Source organism: Aphis gossypii, chromosome 1 (genome assembly GCF_020184175.1).
Source record: "Aphis gossypii isolate Hap1 chromosome 1, ASM2018417v2, whole genome shotgun sequence".
NCBI lineage: Eukaryota > Metazoa > Arthropoda > Insecta > Hemiptera > Aphididae > Aphis > Aphis gossypii.
The window spans coordinates 33,079,508-33,101,268 of NC_065530.1; the positions used below are offsets into that span (position 1 = coordinate 33,079,508).

General features: G+C 29.1%; 5 protein-coding genes across 6 annotated transcripts; 1 reads left to right on the forward strand and 4 right to left on the reverse strand.

Moving 5' to 3' along the window:
* Window positions 1–1,140, forward strand: LOC126549450 (uncharacterized). Its single transcript, XM_050198605.1, has 4 exons — window positions 1–112; window positions 169–411; window positions 467–628; window positions 851–1,140. The coding sequence occupies exons 1-4, from the start codon at window positions 1–3 to the stop codon at window positions 1,138–1,140; spliced, it is 807 nt and encodes a 268-aa protein (XP_050054562.1).
* A 2,134-nt stretch (window positions 1,141–3,274) lies between these two features.
* LOC126549451 (uncharacterized) lies at window positions 3,275–4,719 on the reverse strand. The gene has a single exon (XM_050198606.1). It carries the CDS (start codon window positions 4,379–4,381, stop codon window positions 3,275–3,277), a length of 1,107 nt encoding a protein of 368 aa, XP_050054563.1. The 5' UTR covers window positions 4,382–4,719.
* A 1,715-nt stretch (window positions 4,720–6,434) lies between these two features.
* Window positions 6,435–8,140, reverse strand: LOC126549681 (uncharacterized). Its single transcript, XM_050199704.1, has one exon. The coding sequence runs from the start codon at window positions 8,040–8,042 to the stop codon at window positions 6,435–6,437; it is 1,608 nt and encodes a 535-aa protein (XP_050055661.1). The 5' UTR covers window positions 8,043–8,140.
* A 537-nt stretch (window positions 8,141–8,677) lies between these two features.
* LOC126549452 (uncharacterized) lies at window positions 8,678–9,624 on the reverse strand. Its single transcript, XM_050198607.1, has 4 exons — window positions 9,567–9,624; window positions 9,383–9,497; window positions 9,085–9,296; window positions 8,678–8,834 (listed from the first exon to the last, which is right to left on the reverse strand). Exons 2-4 carry the CDS (start codon window positions 9,398–9,400, stop codon window positions 8,678–8,680), a joined length of 387 nt encoding a protein of 128 aa, XP_050054564.1. The 5' UTR covers window positions 9,401–9,497; window positions 9,567–9,624.
* A 10,589-nt stretch (window positions 9,625–20,213) lies between these two features.
* Window positions 20,214–21,429, reverse strand: LOC126549696 (uncharacterized). 2 transcript variants are annotated; one of them, XM_050199761.1, is made up of 3 exons: window positions 20,591–21,429; window positions 20,388–20,530; window positions 20,214–20,308 (listed from the first exon to the last, which is right to left on the reverse strand). In XM_050199761.1, the coding sequence occupies exons 1-3, from the start codon at window positions 21,276–21,278 to the stop codon at window positions 20,282–20,284; spliced, it is 858 nt and encodes a 285-aa protein (XP_050055718.1). In that variant the 5' UTR covers window positions 21,279–21,429; the 3' UTR covers window positions 20,214–20,281. The 2 variants fall into 2 exon arrangements, with proteins under 2 accessions (XP_050055718.1, XP_050055714.1); XM_050199757.1 differs by having other exon boundaries at window positions 20,388–21,429.
* Window positions 21,430–21,761: the final 332 nt, after the last annotated feature.

Consider the following 21,761-nt stretch of genomic DNA (forward strand, 5'->3'; position numbering starts at 1 on the left):
ATGATAAACCTATTGCTTATGCGTCGCAAAGCCTTAATGATCATGAATGCCAATGGGCACAAGTGGAAAAAGAGATGTATGCGATTGTGTATGCATGTGAAAGATTTCATGAGTATGTTTATGGTAAAAAAGTAATTATATATACTGATCATAAGCCTTTAATTTCAGTTATGACCAAAGAGTTGAATAAAATTAAAAATAATCGATTGAGAAGAATGAAAACAAGATTAGCAATCTATAATTTAGATGTAAAGTATATTGCAGGTCGTAAAATGGTTGTGGCTGACTGTTTGTCGAGAGATTATATAGTAACAAAAAGTAGTGATGATAGAACTATGGATGATGTAGTACATTCTATTGAAATGAAACAAATAGAATTTAGTGAAGATAAACTTAACCGGTTTCAAAAAAGTACTATCTATGAATGATGAAATCCTTAATGAAGTTTTAAAATATTATTCTGAAGGGTGGCCAACTAATAAGAAAAAAGTGAAAACTGGGGAAATGTCAAATTATTGGTCATTAAGAAATGAAATAGTTGCTGGTGATGGATTATTATATTTTAAAGATAAGCTGATAGTACCTAGAGAACTAAGACAGTTAATCATGAGTTTATTACATGAAACACGTATAGGGATGACTAAAACAGTTAAAAAAGCTAAAACCTAATATTATTGGCAAGGTTTAAATTCTGATATTGAAAATTATATTACTAAGTGTGAATTATGTGCAAGATTTCAAAGAAAACAATCAAAAGAATTGTTGTTAAATCATAATATTCCAAAATGAGCGTTTGAAAAAGTAGATATAGATATAGTTGATTTTGGAGGTGTGTCTTATTTGATTTTAGTTGATTACTACTCAAGATGGTTGGAGGCTGTAGAGATATCTGATAAAACTACTGAAACGATAATAAGTGTGCTCAAAACATTGTTTAGTAGATTTGGTATACCTAAAGAATTTATGTCAGATAATGTTCCTTTCAATAGTTTAATTTTTAAAAAATTTGCTCAAGAATGGGATTCCAAAATAATAACATCTAGAACATCTAGTCCTAACTACCCACAGAGTAATGGCATGGCTGAAAAAAGTGTTGGTATATTTAAATCAATGATGAGGAAATGTAAACAAACTGGTTAAGACATAAATTTATATTTATTAAATTATAGGACAACACCATTAGCAGGACTAAATTACACTCCTTCTGCGTTATTAATGAACAGAAAACTAAAAAGTAAGTTACCAATAAATGAAAAACTTTTAGATCCAAGTATACCTATAAATCCTATAACCAAAATACACAAAAACATAAATTTGATAAAAATATTAATAGAAAAGTTAAAAAATACTCTGAAAATGACAAAGTTTTATGGTTAAAAAATAATCAGTGGGAAAAAGGAATTATTATAGGTATTTGTGATACACCTAGATCATATTTAATTAAAAGTACAAATAATGGTAAGATCTTTAGAAGAACCTCTAAACACCTTAAAAATGATAATACAGTAATTAAGGTTTCTGGAAAATAAATCATAACTAGAAGTGGTAGAGTTGTTAAAAAATCAAATAAATTGTTAGTAGTATAAATATGGGGCGTCTGGCTCCATTTTTCAGCGGAGATGAAAAAAAATTTGAGGGGGTATGGTCCCCTTGCAGTGTAAGAAATTCCGCTGTAAAATGGAGCCAGACGCCCCATGGTTTTTCTAACCATTTCTTAGTATAAATATGGGGCGTCTGGCTCCATTTTTCAGCGGGGATGAAAAAGTTTGAGGAGGTATTGTCCCCTTGCAGTGTAAGAAATTCCCGCTGTAAAATGGAGTCAGACGCCCCATGGTTTTTCTGAAAAAAAAAACCTAGGTAAGTAATTCTCCCTTCCACACGTTATTTGATTTGATTTCACATGCATTTCAATTTTTTTAATATAATCAGTTTAGTATATAACTATACATGTACAAGTAATACACTTAGTTTATAAATATGTGTTGTAACGATCATATATGTGTAAATAACATCTGTGTTTTACGTTTATCAGTTTTTACATTTATTTCTATTCGTTTTTAAAAATTATCATCAGAAATCGTCTATATCAAAAAGATCACGTCGTCATACAATATGAATCCATCAATTGTTGTCGCAAAATCAATATTCAGTATTAGACCTTTTAACAAGAAAAGTGTAACGGTTGGATTTTTGGTTAATAAAACGATTTCTGTTATTGTAATACTAGAATGTAATGTTACTAAAAAATTGTTAACCTTCGATTTACTTCAGTGGTGTACACTAATGTGTGATAGCAATTATAGTTCAATAACTAATAATCTACATACTAATTGTAAACGTGTGAAAATAATTGATAACATATATTATTCAGTCAATTTAAATCAGTTAACTATTTTTTTTTTTTTTTTTTTTATTAATAGCTTTTAGTATGTCACTATAATAGCTCAACAATTATTTAGTAAAACAAGTAATAACTATGACAAAGATATAGTAAAAACAATATAGGTAGTTAAAAAAGAAAAAAGTAACAATTATGATATCTGATTAAATAATAATAGGGGTAGATACTACCTTAAATTACAAAGCCAGCTTCCAATAAAAAATGTATTATTTTTTTTATAACTGTATCGACTTGGGTGTTGAGAATAGAAGGAAGAGGGAGGAATGTTGAAGAACTTAATATAATTGATCAAGGATGTACGTTTAGAATACAATGAAGGACAGTCAAATAGTAAATGGGAGATGTCGCAAATGCTTTCGGTTAAGTGTAGTGTACAGAGGGGAGAGTCATTTAGGCCAAGTTTGTATGCATGATCTGGAAGAAGTGAATGGCCCACGCGAAGTCGGTTAAAACGAACAATGATAGACCTTGGAAGGTCTAAGTTGTAGAACCAAGTTTTTTTATTAGTGATACTGGGGACAATTGATTTATACCTAGAAGCAAAATGAGCAGGCAGGTTATTCCAGTGATTGGACCAGAGGCTGATAATATGACAAAGCAATAAAGGGGAAAAATCGGTCCAAGGCAATTGCGCAAGGGGAGGAAGGATAGTATAGGATGCAACTTTGGCGAGCCCGTCAGCCGTTTCGTTCCCATGTATGCCGATGTGGCTAGGGATCCATAAAAATTGAATATGATGATAGGACTGCTCGAGAGTGTATATGGATGATTTAATTAGAAAAACAAGAGGGGATAATTTAGAATTAAATGGATTAGATGTAAGAGATTGTAAGCAGGACATGGAATCCGAAGCAATTAAATATCTATTAGGGGCTAAATCAGAATGAAAAGAAGAGCTTCGAGAATAGCGTAACATTCAGCAGTGAGAAGAGGACGAGGAGGAGGAAGATTGTTAGAGAAAGAAATATGAAGTTCGGGAATATAGAAGGCATAGCCAGCTGATAAAGGAGACACTGAACCATCGGTGTATATGATGGTGAAGTTGGGGTAATTAAGATTGAGGAAATTGGAAAAAAGTTTATTAACAAAAGAAGGAGACATAGATTTAAGTTCAACGAGTGAAAAATTAGAAAAATTGTCAATTTGGACTAAAGGGGTATAAAGGAGAGAGTCAAAAGGTTGCTCATAGAGTGGAAGTTTATAAGAATTTAAGACAAATTGGTGAAAATTGGAGAGAGAGTTTGCAGCAATTGATAGAACCGGCATTGACTTGGGTGTATAACGCCAAGTGATATATAGAGAATAGAAGGTATCGAATATAATGTGGTTGGAATGAGCTAAAGATTTTAAAATGAATTTTCCTGCAAGCCATCGGCATCTAATATTAAAAGGAGGACAGAAGGTTTCAACTTCTATCGCCCTACCAGGGGTAGACCTAACATATCCCATTATAGTTCTAAGACAGGACGATTGGAGCATATTAATTTTTTTCCAGTTGGAGTAGGCGGCCGAGCCGAAAAGAAAACAACCATAGTCCAAATTAGAACGTATGATAGAGCGATAGATGGATAGCAAGCTAGAAGGATTGGATCCCCACCAGGTATTAGATACAGCCCTGAGGAAGTTTGACCAACGGGATGTGAAGAGAGAAAGTGAAGATATGTGAGGTATCCAACGCAGTTTGGTGTCAAGGGTAATGTCTAAATAAGTTACGGTTGTAGCAAAAGGAATGAGGTAATTGTCTAGGTATGTGTTATGTGGATCAAAATATCTGCGCCGAGTAAAAATAACCGATTTACATTTCTCAGGAGCGATTTCCAGAGATACACCAGATAAAATGGTTTTTATATCTTGAAGAGCAGCATTTAATCGTTCTATGGCGAGAGGTAGAGATTTATTAGAGGAAAAGATGACCATATCATCTGCGTAGATAAGGCAGTTGTGCCCAGACCTTGAGAGATTTTTTGCAACAAGGCTCATGTATATATTAAAAAGAAGAGGACTGAGGCAACTTCCTTGTGGGAGACCTGTGAATGTAGAACGAGAACAAGAAGAACCAAATGAAGAAGAGGAAACGAGATTCCTTTTATTGAAAAGGGAGAGTAATATATTGCCGAATTCCGGAGGGGCATTTAAAGAGATAATATAATCAACGAGAATATGTATATTAACAGAGTCAAACCCGTATGTCTATGAAAGTGGCAACAAAATATTCTTTATTATTGAAGGAATGATAGATGTTACCAATGAAAGTTGAGAGGCATTCTATGGTACCCATGCCTTTCCTAAATGCGAAAAGATTAGGGGGCAGTATAGAATTTGATTCGAGCCATCAATCAAGTCTTGTTTTGAGCATATGCTCAAAAACTTTGCATAGAGAGGAGGATAGTGCAATAGGACGGAATGATGTATTTGAATTCGATTTAGGTATCGGAATGACTCTGTAGAAACTCCATGATGTAGGGAACAGCTGAGTGACTAGCAAATTATTGAATATATCAAGAAGAGAAGCTAACGCAATATCAGGAAGTTGTTTTAGTAGTGCAGGCGAAATGTTGTCGAGTCCCGGGGCAATGGATTTCCGTGAAAATATAGCAAACTTTAATTCGGAGATTGTAAATTTGCTAGAAAGAACATGAGGATGTGACGTATGGGGGTAGTAAGGAGGACTAGCTTCTAATTCGGAGGGAGCGTAACTCGGAGCAATTTTAGCGCAAAATGCGTCAAACCAATCATCGTTATCAAGGCGTTTGGTGGGAGTAACACAATTTTTAAATCTTCTAGCTGTGGCCCAAAGATATTGAACTGAACAGGAGGGGTTTAAATTGGAACAAAACATTTTCCAGCTATTTCTTTTTGCATTTTTAAGAAGACGAGTGGTGTGTGCACAAACGTTGCGGTATTTGAGAAGATCAGATAAACTGCCAGAGCGACGAAAATTTTTAAAGTGTAAGGATCTAGTTTTGACGGCCTCCGAACAAGACGGGTTCCACCACAGGGGAGAGGATGTATGCGATTTAGGATTGATTTTTTTAACTGGTATAGCCAAATTAGCAGCGTTTAATATAATTTCTGTAAAGTTGTTGTAAGAATTAATTAAGGCAGAGTCCTCGGCAGCCGAGGAGATCGCGTCATGGATATTGAGTCTAAAAGAAGACCAATTAGCCTTGTTGAAGTTATAGGGTGTGTGACTAGAGAGAATGTTATTGGGTTGATGGTGAGATCGGGAAAAATTTGAGAGACACCCGTTCGTAGCTGAAATTATAATAGGTATGTGGTCACTACCGTGAGGCTCACCCAGAGTGTGCCAGGATAAGTTCCAATATAGGTTTGGGGAGCAAAAAGATAAATCAAGAGCCGAGTCCGTAGAATTAAGCCGACCAATGTGAGTAGGGCTGCCATCATTGAGTATACAAAGGCCGAGAGAATCTATTGTATTGTAAATAATGTTTCCACGGGGAGACGAAGAATCGGAGCCCCAGGCCGGATGAAAGGAGTTAAAATCGCCGCAGAGAATAGAATTACAGCAAATCAGGCTAAACAGAGATTGCCAAACGATAACAGGTATGTTGGAACTACTAAGGGTGTAGCAGGACCATATCTCTAGGGGAGGAGATGAATCTGATACAATCTCAACGCCTATAATATCCATTTTGTAGTTTATAAGATTGTTCCTAATAATGTTATCTATAGGAATTGGTCTAGATTTCAGGGAATGATGGATTGCTACAGCCACGCCACCAAACCCATCAGGTCGATCAGATCTGTAAATTCTAAAAAAAGGTATATTAATAGAACGGGAGGGATTGAGCCAGGTTTCGGAAAGTATAGCAATAGAGCACCTATGTGTATGAAGGAGGTGCATAAGAGACGGGAGACGTGCTGAAAGACTTCTAACATTCCACTGTAAGATATTCAAGTTGTTGCTAAAAGAGTTATTAATCATGTTGAGAGACATATGAGTTGTATATAGATATTTGTGAGTCTAGAGTAATAATATGTTAGAGTAGTTAAATATTCTAGGTACTTGCGTTTAGGATAAATGTTTAACATTAGGTATAGCTAGTAAGGAAGTTAGAGAAGACTCAATTAGTGATTGAAGGGAAGAGGAGGAGAAAGGAGAGGATAAGGAGGGGGAGTTGATTAAAGTTTCGGATAATTTTATGGATAATGTATATACCCAAGAAAGATCATTTAGATTATTCACTATCGGGTTGTGTTGGTTAGAGATATTATTTAAATAACTGCCATTCGGAGGAGAATATGATGAAACAACGGGTAGGACAACTCTATTATTATTCGACATATTAAGAGGTATTCTTTTGTTTTTTTTAGAATTAAAAAAATGATGACTTTCATTTAAGATAGGAAAGTTCTCCTCATTAAGAGGGCTATCAGTATTTAAATTATTAGATTTTGGAAGCTGGCTATTTACAATATCAGAGTATTTAAAAGCAGACGTACAATATTTATTTTTCTTAAAATCTAAGGCGTCTTTGTAAGAGAGATTCTCTGTAGCCATGATTCTCTTGATGTCCTTTTGAACAGACCATTCCTGGCAACTACGATCAGTGGCAACATGAGGAAGTTTGCAGAAGAGGCATAAGGGGTCCGTGGCGTGGACGGTCGGGCATTCTGTGATAGAATGTTTGGAGCCACCCCAGTGTCCGCATCTTGGATCACTGCGACAGAATTTTTGCGTGTATCCGTAACGTAGACAGCGATTACATTGTACCGGAGAACGGATGCTGGGATTTACATCAAAAATCATATTGTAGATCGAAATGTGTTGAGGTAATTTAGGAGACAAAAATTTAAGTTCAACGATGCGTGTAGCTACGATATTGCCATCCTTTTTAATAGAAATGCGTTTGAAGCTTACAATTGGAAAACTTGATTGAACTCCATCCCGAAAATCGTCCTCGGAGACGTCAGGATCTAGTTTTATTATACCAAAAGAATAGATAAGGTTCGATGGGATACTCGCTGTAAAACCATGTTCATTTAAAGTCTCGGAGATCAAACAAAGATTTCCATTCAAAATCGAATCAAAGCTAATTTTGATTTTTTTTGAGCCGGTAGGCTTGATATTGGTTATACCGGTGAAATTAGTAGAAAAAAATTTTGCTGCCTTTATTGGGTGCCAATTCCCCAAGTTTTTATTTAAATCAATGCATTCGACTAGTATCATGATGGGGCCAATATAGTCAGAAGGGAAGGTCTGTTGTGAGCGTTGAGACAACATAGTTATATCATTGGAAATAACAGTGGAGTGTATAGAAGCGGTTGCAGGTGTAGAGTTTATTTCAGGTACTAAAATCGATGTATGGTCATTAGCATTATCAATAGATAAACCGTCATTAGTGACCGGGTCTAACGACAGATTGTTGTCAATAGGTGCGGAGTCCATATAATTGAAGGTCGAAGGCGACGTATTTAGAACCGGAGTGTTTTCCATAATATGTTGAAGTCCGGGAGACGTGGGTGTAAGTAAATTAGAATTCGACTTACGTGAATTTTTTTTTGATACGACGAGAGTGTAGTTAGAATCCGAGGAACGATTGGTAGGCAGCGTAGGTTTTATTTTGTTCGGGGCGGGTGATTTGTTCGCACGAGAGTCGCCGCCCGAAGACGACGACATAATTAGTAATAAACCGCGCTAACGATATATACAAAACAATAACGGTAACTGCGATAAGAGTAAGCGGAAAGCACAACCGAACACTATGACTGCAGAAACGCGACAGTTAACTATTAAATTGCATGTTAATGATCATTTTATTACCTTATCATATACTGATTTACATCGTTTAAAACAATTACAACAATGTATCGATTCACATATTGTAGAAAAGCAGAAAAAGTTGGTTTCATATAAGTCAACTTTTGATACCGTATATTCATTAATTAGAGCAGACATCAATATTCTACCATCATCTTGTCAGCGAAATGATTTTACTAATCAGTATATTCAAAATTTTGACTTTAGCATGTGTTGTATACAGAACGATGATTCTTGTTTTATATATGAAATACTTCAATTCCACAATAATTCACTATCAGATATGATATTTTATGATTTAATGACGATTTAAAATAAAATTTGTATTGAACTTTATCCAATTATAATTGTTATAATTACTCTAAGAATTGATTTCAATATTATAGTAAAAGAATAAGATTAATTAATTTTATCAATTTTAATAATTTTATTAAATGTCATAATTTATTTATACTACCAATAAAAAATTTTTATAAAATAATATATTTGCATTTTTATTTTTTACTGTTTTTCACAATCTTCCGTTTCGGATCCGATGAACATCGATTTAAAATTGAACGAATAAGTTCATTTATTTTGATCGATATTTCGTTATCAGCAGGAAAGTTATTGCTAGTGTACAACTTTACACTAGCTTCAGAATGTTTCCATCTATTATAAAAAATCATTATTTAATAATATTCGTAATATGTTTTATTATTTAATCATGTTATAGTTAAATATCAACGATAAAATCCTCAATCTTATTATTTTAATTAGAATTTAATAATTTATTTGTGTTGAATAATAATAGGTAACGGTCAAATTAAAAAAATAATCTGGTGATCAATAAATGATTGTATCGCTGTTGTTTAACTATAGTTCATCATTTAATCATTGTTTTTTTTATTATGGTTTTTACCTTTCAAGTGACGGAATGTCCTTTATAACACTAGTTTTATAATGTTGAATGACGTAGTAGTCATCGCATTTTGGCGCTACTGGACACCGAATCGTATACGTGTAATTTCCTTCCGTCAATGTTATTGAGTTAGAAACGTTATCTTCAATATTTCCTTTCGAAATTACACTAGCTAAGGCATCCTTGTACGTCTCTATTGATTCTGTTCGCTGCTATACATTCATATATATTTATATTAAAAATGAAATGTGTGGTGTGTGTGTAATATTTAAAAAAATAATACAATACAAATTATTACCTTTCCAGCCTTAGACATTTTAACTTTTGGTTCAGTATCATTTTTTTCTTTTTTTATTCTGCATTTTTACCGGTTTTAAAGAAGATGATAGTGTTGATAGCATACTACTTTCATTCTATTATTTAATAATAATATATTAATATCATACACACACATACATAAACAAATAGGTATAGGTACTTACATCATCATTTGAAGAGCTTTCGCCTGCAGAAACATTAGTATAGTACGACATATTTTTTTATATATATTAAATATACCTTAAATAAAAATGATAATCAGTATAAGTTTAATTTTTAATATAACAGATTGTTTAAAAAACATTTACCTGATCAAATTGTGTTACTTGGTTTGTTATCGACTTGTAGCAAACGGATATATTACGGTATGAAACGACGAAACATAAAATTTATAGACAATGTTGAGATTTAACACTAACTATAATCAATGTCTACTGATCACTTATATACAGATTTGTAAGGTTGTGGTATCATATGGTGTGATCATAGTTTTACCTAATCTATAAAATAACTGTGGTAGCGTTGTAATATGTGCGTGATCATAGTTTTACCTATTCTATAAAAAAATTACTGTAGTCAAAGTTTAATATAGCGTGATCATATTTTTACCTAATCTATAAAAAATATCTGTGATCAAAGTGAAATATGGCGTGATCACATATCACACCACTGGATCAGACTATAAATCTGGTTCATAATCATTCAATGTTTTTAGACTTATAGTCATTTACAAAGTGCTCTGAGTAGGTTATAGTCTATTATCCTCAGTCTTTCAGTACTTGTGTAAGTCGCTGACTTTATTACAACACTATCATCAAGCAAGGTTTTTGATATTAGTTAAGTTTTATTAATAATTAATCTAAATTAAATACAATATTAATTTGAAGAAACAGTTTGATTCTTAATTCATTTTTAATTGATAAACTAAAACCTACTTATTCAACGCAACAACATGGACCGAGGTATTCATCAAACTATGCAGCAAAACAATAAGTAAGATAAAATACAAATATAATTAATTATAAATAAATATGTTTTAATAATTTACAAAATGTCAGTGAAATAAAAAATCAGATGAATAATGAAATATTTAAAATATAAATTAATACGTACGTATAATATGAAAATATAAATAAAATGAATAAAATATAAAAAAATAAAATTGGTTGAATTCAAATTCAATATTTAATATACAATAATAAAAGTTGTAAAACACGATCAGATTAAAAAAATTTATGATATAAAATCAAAGTTAAAAATTATTATTTTATTTGAATATTGTTTATATCATTATAGATTAATTAAGCTGCTAGTGAATCGGTTAGTCTTAGTGAACAAATATAAAAGATATGATCATATTTATTTATATATTTTTTTAAAAATAATAAGTTATGTGTCTATAAAAATTTATATATTTTGATTATAAATAAATATGTTTTAATAATTTACAAAATTTCAGTGAAATAAAAATCAAAATTAATTATGAAATATTAAAATAAAATGAATAAAATATAAAAAAATAAAATTGGTTGAATTCAAATTCAATATTTAATATATATTATATATATAATAAAAGTTAATAAATATGACTTATTAAAGTATGGCATAGTAAAACACGATCAGATTAAAAAATATAGGATATAAAATCAAAATTGAAAATTATTATTTTATTTGAATATTGTTTATATCATTATAGATTAATTAAGCTGCATGGTGAATCTGCTAGTCTTAGTGAATAAAATATAAAAGATATGATTGTTTTATTTTTTATATATTTTTTAAAAATAATAAGTTATGTGACTATAAAATATTTATATTATTGATTATAAAAAAAATATGTTTTAATATTTTTCAAAATTTCAGTGAAATAAAAATCAGATGAATAATGAAATATTTAATATCAAATAAATTCATATTACGCATAAATAAAAAAAATAAATCAATAAAATATATAAAGTACATTCAATAATCTAAATTTTATATAAAATAAAAAATTATGAAATCAGTATTTTATTTATTAAAATATATTTTAGTAACATAGATAAAATAATACTATGATACTATTATTGATGTTGTTTAATTACAGGCAAAAACCAAAAAAAAAATAATTATAATTGATTTTGAATTCAGCAACTATCAACGTACAGATTTAATACTTATTTCTGCAGCTATATCACAGACTCACGTAAAATCTGAAATTATTCGTCTACGAGGTCGACCTTTAATAATATCACCTGATGGAAGAATAAGATTAATGAATAATTATTCATATACAAAAACTAGAGATTTGCTACTAAAAATTTTTGAAAAGAAATCAGATCAGCTTCAAGTTATATTAAACGAATTACATTTAGCTATGAAATCAAAAACGTCGAACCTAACTACAAGCTTTTTAAAAAACTATCTTGATTTTAATAACCAAAATGCAATTATTTTACTATGGAATGGTAATTCAGATAAAAATATTTTACAAAGATTAGGTTTTAATACAAATATAATGTTGAATATGACTGCATACGATACTGATAATAATAGAGTATTTTATTTAAAATTAATTAATTTTAAAAGTAATGAAATTATATTAAACCATAAATTAGGTTATATAATTAAAAATGGTAGATTTTTATCGTTGAAGGAAACTCATGATTCAATTTGTAATCAAAACCATGATATAACTTATATACACGATGCAGTTAGTGATGTAAAATTAACGAAATGTATTTTCAACTATTTATGTATAAAAAACAATTATCAGTTTATATTAAGTAAAATAATAAAATAATTTAAGTTCTTACATTATACTAATATTGAAAAATTAACCTCATCCGTTAAAAATAATTACAATCGATTTTCATTTTAACAAATATTAACATGTCGATTTAATACTTAATTTCTACAGCTAGGTATTACACAGACTTACATTAAATCTAAAATTAAACGACATTGAGAATGACCTTTCATAATATCACTTGATGGATGAATAAGATTAATGAATATAATATATATATGTATATATATATAAACCAGAGATTTGATACTAAAAAAATTTTGAAAAAAAAAAACAGATCAGCTTAAAGTTATACGAGCCGTTCGCGCCAGCATCTTTTTATCGCGTTATCACGGTTATACGGTTATATCAGTGCAACGCGAGATTTTACCAAGTATGATAATAGATAATCAAAAAATTATTTAATTGTAAAATAATAATATTAGGTACTAGTTATAAAATATTTTATTAGTCTTTTGTAGTAAATATGTACTAATTCATTTAACTTTATCAGTCAAACTTATAACTAAAGTATTTTTAAAGATAATAATAATACCGAACATAGGAGTACATTTAATGTTATTAAAAATAATGGTCGAATCCACTATGCACATTAACAAATTCACTATTGTTGTTTTCAAATCCTAATTTAATGGCATTTGATTCATAAACTGTTGGTTTTTTCAATTCATTTTTTGTTGTCCTCTTTCTTTTTGTAGAATACAAACGGACTTGTGGTTCAATTTTCTTTTGTGTATTAGTGACGTCTAAAAGTTTTAAATTTATATTTTTTTTATTATTATTTAAAATATTTAATACTTCATCCAACTTTTTTTCCACTAGCTTAGCATCCTCATCTGAAATCACTGTGGTACTGGATAGCCCCAAAACTAATTCAGTTTTAGTAGTAATATTTGAATTATTGACAATATTATGATGGGAAGGTGTTAACTCTATTTCCAATAGCTTCTGTTGTTCTTCAATATCCACTAATTGGACATGGTCATTTGTATTACCTTCATAGAATTCCCGTGCGCACGCATGAATGTGTTTGCAAATATTCATTTTAATTACATTATCAGTACAAGAGCAATTGAAAGTGTGAATGCAAATGTTGCACTGTTTACATCTTAGGCATGGATTATTGCAAATTTCCCCAGACTTAATAATATGATACTGTTGATATGGATCGGTTAATGACGATATTATCCATGAGTTTTCATCAATAATACGAATTTGTTCTACTTTAATTTCCTGGCTAGATTTGTGACTTAAGTGTATTTTTTTTACTTTTTCTGTTGAAGCATTTTTTGATACTTTAGTCAGGCGTTTAAAGTAACTGTCTCGAGTTAATTTCATTAAAGCATTTATAGATTTATCAAGGCGTCTAACTTTTTTACCATCTAAATATATGTGTTTAAGTATTTTGTGGAATGACTCTAAATACATATTAGTATTGAGTCCAAGCCTTAAACGATAGCAGTAAGCCCAATTTTCTGGGCGGTTGGAATAAATTCGTTGAAAATATTCCCAAAATGCTATTGTGTCACTATCTTCTGATAGATCTTTCATAAATCTTTGAAGGCAACTTTGAAACTGCTCAACAGGTGTTAATTGAAGTAAAACTCTTAATGATTTGTACACAAAAGCTCTTTTTTCCTGTTTACCACTGATTTTATTTAAATTTTGCCTCCAATTCTTGTCAACGTGCCAAGTACACAAGAGTTTATTAGGTACAGGACTCATAACTTCTGCCCAAGCATTATAAAATGCAGGTGCATCATCAGACATAAAAACCTGTGTTTTGATTACACCTACTTTTTCTTTTAACTTGTTGAAAAATAATTTAAAAATTGGTTCATCCATTCGATTTGAAAAACAATAAGCAGCGGGACATCCACTTCCGAATTCATCAACAGTCATGATTGTGTATAATTGTATGTCATAACCATTCGTACCATGAGTACCATCAATGCAAATTTTTCTAGGCCCAAACTTTTTCAGTTGACGTTGTTGGAAGTTAGTCATTATAATCAAAGCAAAGTCTGCTTTATTCAAGTAAATATCATCTTGATCTTGACCTTTATAATAAATAACTGGACATTCTGTTTCTAGTTTTTGCATATCTTTGACCCATAATTGTACACTTATTGCATCATTATTATGTTTTTTTGTGGCATAGCTAATGTTAAAATCCCGAGTGATATTCTTTAAATCTTGTCGGTCCAAAAGCAAAGTTCTTTGAATAGAGTCAGTAGATGCAGTATCACGAATTGAGTCCAGTATATGATCAAAGCTAACTCCTTCCTTCAACTTTGCTAAAAAAAAGTAAATCAAACAATAAGTTTAACAAAGAAATAAAAATGGTTCAGTTACCTACAAGTTTTTTTAAGACAATAGAGTAATAAATCAATAAATTGGATAAACTGGTATAATTATGTGAATTTGAAATTTTTTATTATTATTATTATTATTATTATTAAATTTTAAATAAAAGATTAATTGTACACATTATAAATACAACAATACAATATCACTTAAATTTATACCTATCTTCCTTAAGCGTAGCTTGTGATGAAGGTAGGGAGTTAATATTATACTTATAAATAATATACAGATTGCTTATGATACAGAATAAACATATTTAGTAATTATATACAAATTATACAAGTTAATTGAAATGAAATTTAGATTAGAACAAAATATAATAATTAATATAAAGCAATAATATTATATAATATTTAATAATAAAAATGATATATAATTTTATTCAATATTTATTATAGACCAATTTTTAATAATATTTTTTGCATATTTAGGTTTTTCGATCATTTTTTTTAAATCTAAGTCTAGAGAGTTATAAAATTTAAATGTACATTGTACATAATATAATTAAATTAAAACATGAAAACATTTTACTTTAAATTTATTATAACAGAAAAAATATAAGTAAGTTTAAATTATATATTTTGTTCAAAACATTAAAGTTTAGTAAGTAAGTACCTGCAATTTGAATTCTTGATTCTATGTCAAGTTTAATTCGACCAAGTTCTTCAACCCCATGTCCACAATGAGTTTTCCAATACTTGACACTTACAGTTTTGTTATCTTGTAGAGTTTCTATAAGAGATGGACAAACTTTACTAATTTTGTTACTTCCTGTAGATTTGATCTGTCGAATATCTTTTCCTTTTTTAATGTAACTATTTGATCGATGACAATAGTAGATATTTTTAGTATTTCCATTGTTTAATGTCCATGACTCTCGATCACGAACATACATGGTCAATGTTTTTTGTTCCATTTCAGATTTCCACTGCTTAAATTCTATAATACACATTAATAAGCATTTATTTTGATTCTAAATAACAAAACATAAAAAAAAAATTACCTGTTTCATCATTGAATTTAATTTCCTCCAATTCAGATTCAATCCCGTGGTTTTCATTTAAATGTTTTCGCAGCTTTACAAGTGTCAGTAACACTTCTTTACAATCCTCAAATGGACAGATTATTCTGGTTTGATTCACTCTTTTTATTATGTTTCCATTTGTATTATGGAATTTGTGTGTGTGTGCAATCAATGATTTATTGCTTGTATATTTTTTATTGCAAATTAAACACGTAAAACTTTTTGTAGGGATTGGATCATGCTTATGAACTTTTCGCTGATGTTCATTCAAATGCTATTTTTTAGCAAAATATTTGTCACAAATCGAACATTTAAACTGTGAATTCATTTTTAAGAATAATTCATAAGACAACTAAATATCAGAATACGTAAAATGTGCTCACAAACAAACTAAACAAACTAATGTAATTCTAGTTCTATTTATATTTTAATTATATTTTAATCAATTAATTTTTTTCTTGAACATTTCAAAGAATGCCGGATCAAATCCAAAATCCAATTTTACTAAACTAAGATGCCTTTTAATAGTTTGTACACAAGGGAGTGGCAAAATTTCATTTTTTAGCATAAATTTATACATTGCAGGACTACGAATCTGCATAAGCAAGCATGTAAGCAACCAATCATTTGAATACCTTCTACTTGTTTTGGAATTAAATTTTCCAATTCGTAAACATTCATTTATTACCATACCTTGTGCAGAATTCAAATTGAGACGTTTTATATGCTGTTGTATAGTTTCTTCTGAAATACTATCAATTTTATACTTGTAGGATTTGACCATTTCTTCAAGTTGATTATTTTTGTGTAATAATCGTATTCTGGACTTTCTAATAGCCTGGCGTGTGCGAATTACTTTTTTTCTCTTTCCGTAACTTAATAATGTAGACAGTGACTTATTTTTACCTTTATCTTTAGATGACCTATAAATTATATCATAAAATGAAAATTATTTTTTATTTATACTATTTTTTCAAAACTTTATTAACATAGGTACCTGGACACTTTTGAAGCAAGTGCTCTACTTAATAAGACACATTTAGAGCATATGCTCTTATTAGGCTCTATAATTTGAAATATACATTCTACACTTTGCCAACAATTTAAAATATTTATGTATCCTTTTTTCATATTATGTACAGCATTGCAGGAAATTACAGGTGAAACACCACGACAAATAGCAATAGAGTGTAAACTATAAACAATAGTTTTTATTGAAAACTTGAAGTCACTTTTTGTGAAGTTTCAAATGGCTTTCCCAATATAAATGTAATAATTTCATTGGAGTTTTTCATTGTTCGAATTTCCTTAACAACTACAGATCTTGGTTCTAAATGACTTGACAGTTCCATTTGAGCAAGTATTTTCATTTCATTTATTTGATATGAAACCCATGATGGATCTGGTAATTCAATTGTCAATAAAGTATCCCAAACATTAAAAATAAGTTGTTCGTCAACACCAGATTCCAATGTTGATGAAATATTAGTAGTGTTTAATTCTATAAACAAAATATACATTTTAAATTTCTTAAATAAGTCTCCAAATTAATTTATTAAATTTATGACGTGTTCATAGGAAATCTTAATTAATTGAATATACATTACCCTGATCACATTTAGATATTTTCACAATAGATGTTGTTGCAACACAACTATCTGTATTTGAATGAACAACTCTTTTTTTGGGACTTTTTCTTTTATTTGTGATTTTTGGTATACACGATAAAGGACATCCAGGAAATATAGATGGAATTGCACCTTTAAGTAATTTTGGTCTTTGTAATGGAATCTAAAGAAAACAAGTCATAAAAGAAATTAAAGGACCTATTTAACTAATATCTCATAAATCTATGAACAAAAACATTTGTTTTTATACATGGAACTATTTCTAATAGTATTCAAAATTAATAGGTACTATATTAAATAAAAACTAATTGTATTAATAAATTAGGCTATTATTAACACTTACAGAGATTTGTGATTCTCCAGCTCCAGATGTCCAAGCCCAAAGTACTTCATTTCTTTTAAAATGTTTTGAACATATATGCGAATTTGGCCCAAGTTCAATTTCTCTTTTTGGTATAGCTCTTCTCCAATCATCAAATAAATTGCCATGAGGAACTTTAAACATTGATATCTAATACATAAATAACATTTATTCTACCTATCTATTATTCTATTGTAATAATAATTAATACAATATATCTTACCTTTTCCTTACAAGAACTATACTCAGATGTACAAAACACTACAAAACATTTCACCATACTTACAACTTTGCCTGATAATATAGAACACTTAATATTTAATATTTTAGTTAAAGTATTATAGTTTAAGCTAAACTTTAACTTTTGCTAAAATATTTTTTTTTTTAATTAAATGGTAATAAAATTATTGTAAATTTAAACTGTACGTAATATTAAATCGTGTTGAATACGTCTTGTAAGTTGTATTTATATAATCGCTAATGCCCCATGACCATGACCGTGAATAAATGGGGCCACTAGATTAAAGCGCGCTCTAGTGGCCAAACATTCTTAATATCACGTTTGATGGGACGGTGTTTTGATATCCGTGCGTATACCTCTATAATCTACCGTGATTAATGTCGAAAACAACATTTAAAGATCGAACTATATACACAAAAAATTTAATGGCTATTCATATGAATAAGGAAAAATTAAATTTGATAAGCCTATTTATGTAGGATTTGCAATATTGGATATTTCAAAGTCGATAATGTATGATTTTCATTATAATGTAATGAAAAATATGTATAGAAATAAAATTAACATTGTGTATTCAGATACTGATTCGTTAGTTTACGAAATAAGAACTTCTAACTTTTTCGATGACATAAAACGAAAATTATTTTCTTACTTTGATACTTCAAATTATCCGAAAAATCACTATAGTTCTAGTGATCGTAGAAAAAATCAACCAGGTTATTTTAAAGACGAATTAAAATCTGAAATCTTATTAGAATTTATTACTTTACGTCCTAAACTCTATGCATATAAAACAAATAAAGATGAAGTAAAAAGAGCTAAGGGTGTTAAAAAATATGTTATTAATAATCACATGAAGTTTGACGAATATTTAAATATATTAAATGCATATATCAATAATTCAGCTAGTCAACAATTATGTAAATCTATGAATTTTATACAATCAAAACACCATTTTGTTTATTCTAAATCTATAGATAAAATTGCTCTTAGTGCGAATGACGATAAAAGGATTATTATGCGTGATGGTATTAATACTATTGCATATGGTCACTATCGTTTAAAAAAATAGTTTATTTTATTTTTTTTAATTATGTAAAATTGATATAGTATTCAATAAAAATAATAATATTAATAAAATAAAATATAGGATAAATACAATTTAAAAAAAAACAAAAAACGTTATTTATTCATTATTTTTATTTTTATTACTAAAATGCATGTTTAAACAATTAGCTAAACAGTATAACATTTAATTTTTCAGAATGAACAAACCTAGAATATTCGTTCAAAACCTATAATTCCAAATTAGAAATCGATATTGAAAATCTGAGTGAACTCTATTTTATTTTAGACAAAGTTTTACATCGATTGCCAGATTAGTAGGGATATGGTAATAAAAAATTAACGGATTTAATTTAATTATAACATTCGGTAATCAATTAAAAAATAAATTAACATAAAAATGAAATAGATCCAAACATTGTAATAATAAAATGGTTTATACAATTAAAATAATAAATATTGATTGATACATTTCGTTTATTTACTATTTTAAAGTATCGTTTACATCAATCCACGAATTATGACTGTTGTTAAAACCTAACCATTTAACATATAATTTGTTTTTATTTTTTTTTATAATACGTTCAATGAGAAAGGTGTCGGGAAAAAATGTTTTTTTTTAATTCTTGTGTATAAAAACAGCCTAATATTATATTATTTGAACTATCTTTTAGTTGATAAGTTAATGGATCTGTATTTAAAATTTTAGAAATAGTGAACACTTCTGTTGACCAATTTGGTGTATAACCTTTACTGAAATTATGTTTATACTTAGATATTCTTACTTTGTCATTAATTTTAAATTTAAGTTTATTTGATGAATTAATTTGTAATGTTTTTCTTTTAATTGTAACCGGGTTGATCCGAGCTTCGTGTGGTGAACATTTTATTGTTGAATGTTTTGTATTATTATAATTATATACTAATTTAAAAATTGAATTTATCCAATTCCATGAACCTGTTGATGTAAAATATTTGTAATTTTATTTTTTATTGTTCTTATAACGCGTTCAACCATACCAGCCTTTATACTGCTGTATGTTGAATAATGTCTAATATGATACTTATTCATTATACTTTGAAATTCATTATTGTAAAATTCTGTTCCGTTATCTGTTTGTAATAATTTTGGTTGATTTTTTTTAATATTTTTATTATACCTTTTGTACACTCCTTTGCTGTTTTATTTTTTAGTGCTTCTACCCACACATACTTGGTAAATGTATCTATAATAATTAAAATGAATTTAAAACCATTATTTTGTCTAGAATGTGGTTGCATGTCTATTAAATCAGCTTGCCAGAGATCATCTTTAAACCGTAGCGTAGTAACGCTTCGTCTAGGAAATATTTTTCTCGCTGGTCCATGTAACTCCTCAGCTAAACTGGTTAAGATTGTCATTATACTATAATATTTCTCTCGCGTAATTCTTCTAAAATTGATATAATTTCATTATTGACACCAGTATTACCAACATTTTGTGATGATGTCAGAAGATTTAATCTAGTTACTAGTTCATTCGGATCGTCATAATAAACTAATTGTGTTTGAGGTATTACATCTTTATATAAACCAGATCCTCTCTTAACCTTTGGGGTTGCAGTACAATTAAACATTTTTTCATTCTTTGGATCTGTAGTCATAGAACTGTTTGCTGTTGGACGAAATTCAAATGGATCATTTGGTATAGTTGTATTATTATGAATATTACTACGTTTAGTGTTAGATCTAGATAAATGATCGGTAATTTGTGCTAAACTTAATCGAGGAGTTCTTGAGTTATTAATTTTATCTATTTCTTCGTTTAATTGCTTTTCCTCATTTTTCATTCTATCGTATAGAGGTTTTACAACATTCGTCCATTTATGAAACTTTGAGGTTTTAGGTTTCCCATCTGCTTTTAAATGAGCTCGTGAAGTTTTTAAAATGTCGTAATAAGATTCCATATCTTGTAGAGTTGTATCTTTTGGTTCTTTCTCACATAGTAAAGACCATAGTCCTTCAGTCCATGGATAGTATTTATTAAATAACTGTAAGTTACCATGACTAAAAGTTACAGAGTAGCCTCCTATTTTATATGAATCACTGGCTTTATCATAATACATACCATATGATTTATCATATCGTTTTGATGTAGGACGTTTATTGAAAAAATTTGAAAATGATGAATTTAATTCGTTATCATTATCATCATCACTAACGTCTGAAGTTTCCGGTTTTATTTCATCAGCCGGTTGTGTATTCTTTTCTGTTTGGTTGCTCAATGGTTCTATTATTGGTTTAAATGCTTCACGAAAATAGTTGTCGGAATCTATGATACCACGTTTCATTTCCATTATTTTTCGTTTTATATTTTTTTTTGAGGTTATTAAATTTTCCAATAAAACTTTTTCTTTAATCATTTCAAATAATAATGTGAATATAACTGTATCGTATGACTATTGACAACACAATGTATATAATTTCAGTTATACTTTATATTTATATTTATACTTACATTTATTTTATTTTAATAAAAGTATGAAAACCACATCTATATCTTCCTTCATTCATTTCCCGAGTTTTATCAATAACCATAAATCCATAATCACTATGATTCCAACATAAATGGGAAATTTTCCGAAATTCAATGAAATCCATATCTGTAGACGAATGATCATTGAATATATGTCGTAAATTTGTATCGTCTTGTTTTAGTATTATTAAAAAATTTGAGTTATCTCTTACTAACTGTTTTGGTATTTTAGAATATGTTTGTGCTAAATAAAATACTGAACTAGCACCTGAATGTCTACAAATTGAGAAGTATTCTCTGATTACTGACTGAGGACCACATATAACGTCATCAAAAATTATAATGGAATTTTTTTTAGTTAAGTTTGGTT

What these genes read in the sequence shown, in the direction of transcription:
- LOC126549681 (XM_050199704.1), bottom strand. Translation starts at nt 8,042, where the DNA reads ATGTCGTCGTCTTCGGGCGGCGACTCTCGTGCGAACAAATCACCCGCC.
- LOC126549451 (XM_050198606.1), bottom strand. Translation starts at nt 4,381, where the DNA reads ATGAGCCTTGTTGCAAAAAATCTCTCAAGGTCTGGGCACAACTGCCTT.
- LOC126549450 (XM_050198605.1), top strand. Translation starts at nt 1, where the DNA reads ATGATAAACCTATTGCTTATGCGTCGCAAAGCCTTAATGATCATGAAT. An exon ending in GCATGTGAAAGATTTCATGA is followed by an intron (nt 113 to 168) that starts GTATGTTTATGG and finishes CTTTAATTTCAG; the next exon opens with TTATGACCAAAGAGTTGAAT. An exon ending in ACTTAACCGGTTTCAAAAAA is followed by an intron (nt 412 to 466) that starts GTACTATCTATG and finishes ATTATTCTGAAG; the next exon opens with GGTGGCCAACTAATAAGAAA.
- LOC126549452 (XM_050198607.1), bottom strand. An exon ending in GACATTCCGTCACTTGAAAG is followed by an intron (nt 8,835 to 9,084) that starts GTAAAAACCATA and finishes TTTTTATAATAG; the next exon opens with ATGGAAACATTCTGAAGCTA.
- LOC126549696 (XM_050199757.1), bottom strand. Translation starts at nt 21,278, where the DNA reads ATGATTAAAGAAAAAGTTTTATTGGAAAATTTAATAACCTCAAAAAAA. An exon ending in ATGACGATCCGAATGAACTA is followed by an intron (nt 20,309 to 20,387) that starts GTAACTAGATTA and finishes TATCAATTTTAG; the next exon opens with AAGAATTACGCGAGAGAAAT.